At 39.0% G+C, this 9,976-nt stretch overlaps 1 protein-coding gene across 4 annotated transcripts in view; it reads left to right on the forward strand.

Moving 5' to 3' along the window:
- The window catches only part of exoc2 (exocyst complex component 2), a 288,874-nt gene extending 280,688 nt beyond the window's left edge, over positions 1–8,186 (forward strand). For all 4 annotated transcript variants that reach the window (XM_048560701.2, XM_048560683.2, XM_059652609.1 and 1 more), the window contains exons 26-28: positions 4,047–4,108; positions 4,870–4,929; positions 7,480–8,186. In XM_048560701.2, the coding sequence (XP_048416658.2) occupies positions 4,047–4,108; positions 4,870–4,929; positions 7,480–7,573 (216 nt within the window). In that variant the 3' untranslated portion in view covers positions 7,574–8,186. The remainder of the gene's footprint in view (positions 1–4,046; positions 4,109–4,869; positions 4,930–7,479) is intronic.
- The last annotated feature ends 1,790 nt before the right edge of the window (positions 8,187–9,976 follow it).

Below are 9,976 nucleotides of genomic sequence, written 5' to 3' on the forward strand. Positions count from 1 at the left end.
AGATCATCGCCAAAGGCCCTGCAATCTCTTCCCATATAATCCTTGGATAAATCCCATCAGGCACGGGGGACTTATCTATCTTCAAGTTCCTCAAAATTCCTAGTACATCTTCCTTACTAACATTGACCTCCTCTGGCCTACCAGCCTGTTTCACATCGGCCGCCCTCTACAACTAGGTCCCTCTCAGTTATGAATACCAAAGGTGGACAAATTATTGTTAAGGACATCTTCTATGTCTTCAAACTCTGTGCACAAATTCCCTTTACACTCCTTGATCGGCCCTACCCTTTCTCTGGTCATTTGCTTATTCCTCACGTATGTGTAAAAATCTTTGGAGTTTTCCTTGACCCTATCTGCCAAGGTTTTCTCATGCCCCCTTATAGCTCTCCTAAGGCCTTTCTTCAGCTCCTTCCTGGCTAACTTGTATCCCTCTAGAGCCTTTTCTGTTCCTCGTTTCCTAAACCTTACATAAGCATCCTTCTTCCTCTTAATCAGTCAGTCGACCTCTTTGAGAACCAAGGCTCCTTCATTCAACCACACCTTCCCTGCCTGCTAGGAACAAACATGCCGAGCACATACAGTATGTATTCCTTAAACAATGTCCACATTTCTGTGGTGCTCTTCCCTGACAGCACCTGTTCCCATTTTATGTTACCCAGATTTGCCTAACATAAGAACTAGGAGCAGGAGTAGGCTATCTGACCCTTTGAGCTTGCTCTGCCATTGAATAAGATAATGGCTGATCTTCTCGTGGACTCAGATACACTTAACCGCGCTCTCACCGTATACCTTTAATTTCTTTATTGTTCAAAAAAAACTACCTTAGCTTTAAAAACATTTACTGAAGTAGCATCAACTACTTCACTGGGCAAGGAATTCCATAGATTAACAACCCTCTGGGTGAATAAGTTCCTTCTCAATTTAGTCCTAAATCTGCTCCCTCTAATCTTGAGGCCATGCCCGCTTGTCCGAGCTTCACCTGCCAGTGGAAACATCCTCTCTACTTCTGTCTTGTCTATTCCCTTCATAATTTTAAATGTTTCTAAAAGATTCCCCCTCAGCCTTCTGAATTCCAATGAATATAATCACAATCTACACAGACTGTCCTCACAAGCCAACCCCCTCAACTCTGGAATCAACCTCGTGAACCTCCTTTTCATCCCCTCCAGTGCCAGTACATTCTTTCTCAAGTAAGGAGAGCAAAACTGCACACAGTACTCCAGGTGTGGCCTCACCGGAACCTTGTACAGCTGTAACATAACCTCTCTGCTTTTAAACTCAATCCCTTTAGCAATGAAGGACAAAATTCCATTTGCCTTCCTAATTACTTCTTGCACCTGCAGACCAACCTTCCGTGATTCATGCACAAGGACACCCTGAACCCTCTGCATAGCAGCGTGCTACAGCTCTTTACCATTAAAGTCATAATCCTTTTTACTATTACTTGTACCAAAATGTATGACTTCACATTTATTTACGTTGTATTCCATCTGACAGACCTTTGCCCAATTGCTCAATGTATCTATGTTCCTCTGCAAAGTTTCACAGTCCTCTGCACACTTTGCTCTGTTATCTGCAAACTTTGACACCCTACACATGCCCCAACTCCAGATCATCTACATAAATTTGTAAATAATTGCAGTCCCAACACCGATCCCTGAGGCACACCACTAGTCACACTGTTTGCCAGCCAGAAAAGCACTCATTTATGACCAGAGATAATGGAAACTGCAGGTGCTGGAGAATCCGAGATAACAAAGTGTGTAGCTGGATGAACACAGCAGGCCAAGCAGCATCTCAGGAGCACAAAAGCTGACGTTTCGGGCCTAGACCCTTCTTCAGGACCTATGTCATCTTTCAGCACTGTCCTTGAATATCAGAACTATACCACCTCCCTTACCTTCCTGTCTGTCCTTCCAAATAGTCTGGTATCCCTGGATATTTACCTCCCTGTTGTGACCATCCTGTAACCATGTCTCCGTAACGGTTATCAAATCATATTCATTCGCAATGATTTGTGCCGTGAACTCATCAACCTTGTTAAGAATGCTACGAGCATTCAGGTAAAGTTCCTTTATGCTAGCTTTCTTACCCTCATGATTTCCAACATCTCTAATAATATCTCCTGAGTTTCCTTTTTTTTGCTGTTTTTATTGTCTGCCTTGAACTTAAACCCTCCTGCACACATGCTAACCTGCTGCTTACCTTTATATTTACCATCATGCTCCCTGTTGGTTTCCTTCTCTCCCCACCCACCCGCCCGCCCCCACGGGCTCACTAGTTTAAAGTCCTAGTGACCATCCAATTTATCCTTTTCGCTAGAATAATGTTTCCACATCGGTTCAGGTGGAGACCGTCCCATCAGTACAGATCCCACTGGTTCCAAAACGTATGCCAATGCCCCATGAAATGGAACCCCTCTTTCCCACACCACTCCCTTAGCCACGTGTTTACTTTCCTAATTTTCTTATTACTAAGCCAATTTTCATGTGGCTTGGGCAGTAATCCAGAGATTATGACCCTCGACGACCTGCTCCTTAATTTTGTTCCTAGTGCTTGATAATCCCCAAACAGGTCCTCTACCCTAGCCTTACCTATGTTGTTAGCCCCAACTTGGACCACAACAACTGGATACTCCCCCTCCTGCTCCAATATCCTTTCAAGCCGGCCAGAGATGTCTTGCACCCTGGCACCAAGCAGGCAACACACCATGTGGGACTCCTGGTCTGGCTTGCAAAGGATACTATCTATCCCCCAACTATAGAATCCCGTATAAATACCACTTGTCTTTTTGCTCCCCCTTCTTGAATGGCCTTCTGCACCTGGTGCTGTGGTGAACTGGCTCATCCTTCCCGCAGCCCTTTTCCTGATCCACACAGGGAGCAAGTATCTCGTACCTGTTGGATAAGGTCAAAAGCTGAGGCTCCTCCACTCCTAAACTCAGGATTCCCCTACCTGCCTCACTTGCAGTCACACCCTGTTGTCCCTGATCACTAACTGAATTTGAATTACGTCAACCCAATCTGACTCTGTAGACATATCATTCTCAAACTGCCTTTCAGTTGCTGCTATACTAGCCCTCACTAGCAATGCCACTCCCCTGCCTCTTTTTCCACCCTGCCTATTTCTTTTAAAGCATTTAAATCCTGGAACTTCCAACAACCATTCCTGTCTCTGAGTTACCAAAGTTTCTGTAATGGCCACAACATCGTGGTTCCAAGTACTGACCCATGCTGTAAGTTCATTTGCCTTATTTCTGATACTTCTAGCATTGAAGTATACAGCTCAAACCATCTCTGTCCATAATTATGCTCCATTGACAGCATTTCTTTACTAACAACCCCACTCCCTGTTGTGTCTGTTGGAAGGCTGAGTACCTCAAACTCTGAACTACAAATCCAGTTCCCCACTCCCTGCCAATCTAGCTTACAGTCCTCTCTACCTGTCCTACCACTTGCAATGATACGTGCACATATATACCCAGGTTCCTCTGCTCCTGCACCCCCTTTAGAATCGTACCCTGTATTTTAATATTGTCTCAATGTTTTTCCTATCAAAACGCATCATCTCATACCCTGTGCATTGAAATTTATCTTCCACCTATCTGCCTACTCTGCTGAATTGTGTGTCCTTCTGAAGTTCTACACTGTTCTTGTCACAATTTGCAGTTCTTTCAAGATTAGTGTCATCTGCAGACTTTGAAATTGCCCTCTGCAAACCATGATATAGATCATTATTTTAGATCACTAAGATTTTGTTCCTATATTTCATAGTCATTGATATAAATCCATGCTTTACTAATTGGATTGGTGGGTATGGTTCAATGATTTCTGCTCAAGCTGTATGTTCTAAACATGATATTTGCTAGCTATGTAATGTACTGTGTGTCACAGCACAGTGCTCAACAGTATTCAGGAATGAAAGGGTGACACACAATTATGACGTTATTCAATATGACAGTATAATGTTGCATGAACTGTTTTAGATGAGATTCAGAGCTCGAAGGCATGTTGAGAGTAAAACTATAAGATTTTTTTTCCCTTTAGGCCAGACTGGAAATTTGTGCCCTTAAAGATGCTGTTGCTTCATTCCTGACACCTGAAAGCAAGTAAGATGGAAATTTAAGCCCTATTTTCATCATTTAATTATTGTGGCTTTTCAAAAGAGCTTTTAAGAAGTCAGTTGAATTAGTTATTGTAATATTTTTAACTGTTACAAGAACTAGTACATTCTGGCACAAATATTCACTGCCTTAAAGTGTAACCTGACACATCACCATTTAATGACTAAAAAGATACACTTTTTATGCTTTCAGTTTTAAGCAGGGATGATACACAATTGTTGACTTAGTGAAATGATTCTTTCACATCTGTGATACTCAAGGACTTTGTTAATAGCTGCACCAAAGCGTCAGCCATTGAAAAAGTGTATCAAATGACCTAACGCTTACTTCCAGAATTGTTTATTTGCATTGAGTGATCTACTGAACTGCAAATAATGAGGATGACCATATGTAGAAAATCGGAGCATTGGCCTAAATGTAATAAATTCTTAAACATTCGCGGTTCTGAAAGTATGGAATTTAGAATCTATTCAACTGTTCATTATAAATGGATTTCATTTAAGTAGGTTCTGGCCAAAGAGTTCTGCTGAAGCGTATAGCCAGTATAGTTTAATTTAGAATAATCCTTTTTAAGGTAAGATTTGCAACAATATTAATCCATGCTAATCTTGTGCTATCTGATCTCACCTAGGCAGAGATTTTCCTATTTAGTCAATATTGTTCAATTTTATATCAAGTTTAGATCTCTTGCCTTTGACAAAAAAATTGGACTAATTGTAAATCTTTTTTCCATTCTGTCACTCTAGTTATAGCTTCAAACAAGCCCTTGAAGCACTGCCCCAGCTTTCCAATGGAGCAGATAAAAAGTAAGTTTCTATGGCTTGTTATACTTTGAAATTAATTCTTGAGCACAAATTTTTTTTTAAAGGGATAGCAATTGATTCGGTAGAGTATAACAAATGTGATTACTGCTTACATTCACATGAAAGTGTTATTTTCTTTCTACCTAACAATTTAAGGTAAGCTACCTGGTAACCTCATAAGGTCCCTGGATGGAACCTTCCTATGAAGGCACAATACCATGATTCCTGCCAGTGGAACTTTGTCTGAACATCTGGAAATTCTGGTGACTGGGGGTGTGTTTTTTGGAAAGAAGCCAGAAGCAGTTCTCAACTTTGCAACGTGTTGCCGCATCGTTAATACTACAAATTCTAATTCTCTAAATATCTTCCTTTTATTTGTCCACCCTCTCTATCCAAAAGTTGAAGTAATTGGTACAGCTTGGAAGCAATGCATTATAGAAGAGGTTTCATGAAATAAACTAAATGAAAAACTGTTTCTGCATTTTCTTATGTAACCTATCGCTGTTTAAAATATTCAAAAGGACAGATATACCTGTTCAAAAAAGCATGTTCGCCGTTAGTGGAGTTATCGGAACTACAGTTTGAAAGCCTTTGAAATGTAGATTCTCCTCTTGAAATACCCTCAATTATACAAAGTTGTATATGACAGCTAAAATGAATTGACTAGGAATATTATGTCTAAAGATAGCTGATGCACTGTTCATAATAATGGTTCTGCTTTGAAGTTATTGGAAGAAATTAATATGGGCATCTTTCAAAACGTTTGTAATTTGAACCATTATTTCATACTACAAAAGTAGATAACACAATTTATAAATGATTCCATAACCTTTAACAGTGACTGTAGAATATTACATTCATTGTTAGCTACTGCACCTTTAGAAACATTTGAAAATGTTGAAGTAATGAGAAGAATGTTGGCTTGGATTTTGTTTGCTGTGATATGCTGTCTTATTTTTCTCATGCATGTGGACATAGCTTGAAAATTGGGAACTTGTGGCTAAGTAAAGTCACAAAAAATGATCTTAAAAATAATCTCAGAGAATGTCTTTTACAAAAGACTATTGAGTAGATCTAACTGTGAGCCCAATAAAGCAATGGGTTTGTGTGATAGGAAATAAAACAATATCAGACAATACTTGATACTGAGCCACATCAGGAGACATTAAGGAAGTTAACCAGAAGCTTGGTAAAAGTAGTAAGTTTGAAGGTGGAATGAAAGGTAATGAGACATAAAGATTGAGAAAGAATATTCCATAGTTTAAGGCATTGTTCTCTATGGTAGTAGGATTATTATTCAGGATTTTCAAGAGGTCTGAACTTGAAGTGCACATGTAAATTGCAGAGTTGTAGGGCTGAATGGAGTTACAAAGATAGGACAAGACCATAGAGTAATTTGAAAGAAAAGATAAGAATTTTAAATTGAGGCATTTCTTTAACAAGAGCCAGTGAGGGTCAGCAAATATGTGGGTAAGGGATGAATTGGACTTGGTATGAGTCAGGACCTAGGCAGCAGATTTTGACATGATTTTAAGATTATGAAGGATGGAAGATATTGGGTTAGCCAGGAGTATGTTGAATGAGTCAGGTTTAGAAATAACTCCGTATAGTTGAAGGTTTCAACATCAGATGACCTGTGACAGGCGCAATGTTGGCCAATGTTACAAATGTGAAAATAGGTAGTTTCAGTGATTCCCAGATGTGCAGTTGGAAGCTCACCTCAGTATCAAACAGATCACATTCTTTATTTCTATTTGAGACTGTTACCAGGGATTTGGATAACACTGAGGGTTAGGGCAAAGTTTGTGAAGGGAATTGAAAACAATGACTTTGTGATTTGTAATATTTAACTTGTGGCAATTTCTGATCATCCAGTACTGGGTGCACTGTGGCTAAGTCACAGTGTGAACAAATAACACAGATCTTTGGCCAGAGGCTGACTCTGCTTGATCCCAGTTTACACGCCTGACAACCCTCCCACCACAGGTTAAAGCCGACGTTCATTTTTAACACTCTTGATCAGATCCTAATCCTGTATTCCCCCTTCACCCCTCTTACTCCTACCAACTACTTCCTCAGTTTGTGTTTGACTCAATCAAGCTCTGAACCTGTGCCCAACCTGGCATGCATTTGGATTCCATGCTTCTTCACCCAAATTCGTTCCTACCTCAGGTCATAGCCTTAATTCTTGGCCAACCCTCTGGTTTCCTCATTCATCCGTTCATAGCCAACATCTTCCCCAACCTACGGCACAACTCAAATCCCTGCTGCCTAAATACACTATTTCGTGAACAACTTTCATTTATATTTAAGTTAGTGTTTCGACAAAAGGAAAGCAGGATTTTTTTTATGGATGAAATTAACGCTTGCACCAATAAAGAAACAAACATGGAGATGGTGTTATATTGCGTCAATTAAATCTGCAATTAAAACCTCAATGAACTGATTCAGATGCTCAATACAATTTATTCATGATTTTTTAAATTGAGTTTTATTTTAATTGCAATCCTATTATGAATGAATTATGAGCTAACTGCTGTTTCATCATGATAGGTTACTTGAAGAGCTCCTCAACAAATTCAAGAGCAGCATGCACTTACAGCTTACCTGTTTTCGACCTTCAACACGAAGTGTGGTAAAGACCTGATGGTGAAAACGTGTTGTAGTTATGCAGATTACTTGTACTGCATAACAAAATTTAGCTCTCTTTTAAAAAGGTTCTACCTTCTATGTTTCTCCAACCAACATAAATCCATTCTTAAAAACACTGAAGTAAAATTCTAAAAAGGTTCTTACTTAACATTATATCAATATTTTCATTAATGGTTATCAAGTATGCTTTACAAATGTAATCTGCAACTCCTGGTGGTTTAGTGATGTAGAGTCCTGGATCTGACAGTGCATAGTTTTGCAAGTTACAAACATGGAAAAAAAGAAGTTAGAAGAAAGCATTCAAAAGGCTCTTTGGAGTTCAGATCCAAAAGAGAATGCTGCCAAACTTGCTTTTCAGTGTTTCCCATATGTTATTTTTAGGCCTGTTAGCAGATTCGATGCATTTAAACCTACAGTATTTGTGTAATGTTTTGTCATCATTAAGTTTAAATTGCAAGAATTGTGAACCTTGTCAGATATTCAACATTTTAATTGCATAAAAGCCACTTCATTTGAGAGCATTTTCTGCTAATTTTCATGTGTTTAACAAACTTAATGTATTTCAAAACATCTGCTCATCAAAAATGAAATAAATTCAACACAATGTTTTTGTTTTGTTTCATGTTTCCACCAATCTTTCAGCACCTTCATAAGACTGGATATTTTCTTGATGATTAACTTAGAATAATCAGTCAAGATAAAGTGAAGAGATCAAGCATCAACTCATGTTAGCAAATCATAAGCTCATGACTAACTTCTTGGATCAGAACTTGATTATACTAGTTTCGATCAAAAGGCATCTTTAAAAAGAAATAGTCATTAATAGTGATCAAAACGGAGATAAATTTAAACTTGCAGTTGTATTTTGCCTTGTGCTCAAGTACCATGTACTTGAATTATCATGCCTTAATAGGTCATCTTACAGAACTGATATCAATTTTGAACATTTTCAATGTATGTTATTTATCAAAGTTATGAAATTAAACAGACTGAAATAATACAAAAAGAGCATTATTAGAGCGTAAAGTAAGTGAACAATAATACATATCCTTGAAATTCTCACTTGCCAGAATTGTTATCTATTTTCCAGTTTTGTATAAAATGAAACCCTTTTCACATTTGTTGAAAATTTTTAACATCATATGGCCTTCGCATTTGTCTGTCTATTTTCTCCATTTCACTTAAGTTTCCTAGTTTAGTCTCTTTGCAGTACCTGATGGTCTACAATTCTGACATTTTCAGCAGAGTTTAGTGCCCTCCCTGTGGCAAGTTGAGGCTCTACATGGGCAATCAATACCCTTGTGAGAGGTTAATATTCATGTAACAGCAGTCATATGACTCACCTCCCAGGTGGGAATGGAAGGCAAGGTGGAGCCCAAACAGTAAATGCTGTCACTGTGCTTGTGGGTTTCTGGGGAAGCCCCTTGCTCAAAGGCACTCCTGATTGGGGGACCTGGTTCTGGTAAAGTGGAGAACCCCTGAGAATGTTGCCATCAGCTGCTGAAATCCTTGACTGTGAACCCCTTAACACACACATTGTGCCCATGTCCATGGGCAATCTTAAACCTCAGGTGAGTGCACTGCCAGCGATAACTGTGGATGAGTTATAGGTTTGGGTGTAGACTGCAAATGGGTGATATTAACCAATGTCGGCCAATGACTTGTCATGCAGCAGAATGTTGTGTCTGGTTTTGGATGCTCTAGGAAGAATATCATAGTAAGACAGCATATAAGTACACACCCTGTAGTTCACTCAGATGACACCAATTTGGAGAATAAGGAAAAATTCTTAATAGAACCAAGAATATTGAGGAGTTCTGTTTGAGGTGTTCAGAATGTGAGGGGTTCTGATTAAATATTGAAGGGAAAAACTATTTCCAGTCCCCACTGAGATAGTAGCTAGAAGGTATAAGCCATTGCCACAAAACAGGAACCAAGATGTGATTTACAGTACCAAAAGCAGTGGTAAAAGCAGAATCTGTAACATTTTTTAGAGGGTGAGGAATAAATATTTGAAAACAGAAGGAAAAATAAAAGGCTGTGAGGAAAGGATGGGACAATGAAGCTAAATGGATAACTAAACAAGACAATGCTGCCACAGTGGACTAAATGGTCTCCTCTGCTATAAACCTTCATGAATCTGCAACATATTCCCTTCGGAGATAAACAGATTCTAAGCAAGGAATGTAGTCATGAAAATCAGTCCGTAAAATCTGAGACTACTGAATAGCACATATTGACAATTGACTGGTAAATTTTATTTGATTAGCTTTATTCAGCTGTTCATGATGTTGGCTTTGAAGTGCCTGACACTATGCTTCATGATGGATTCCTAGACTGCGGCCTTTACTAAACTTTTAAAGGTTTCTGAGTTAACATCGTACTCTGAACCAAAGAT

The sequence above is a fragment of the Stegostoma tigrinum genome, chromosome 2, assembly GCF_030684315.1.
Source record: "Stegostoma tigrinum isolate sSteTig4 chromosome 2, sSteTig4.hap1, whole genome shotgun sequence".
Lineage (NCBI taxonomy): Eukaryota > Metazoa > Chordata > Chondrichthyes > Orectolobiformes > Stegostomatidae > Stegostoma > Stegostoma tigrinum.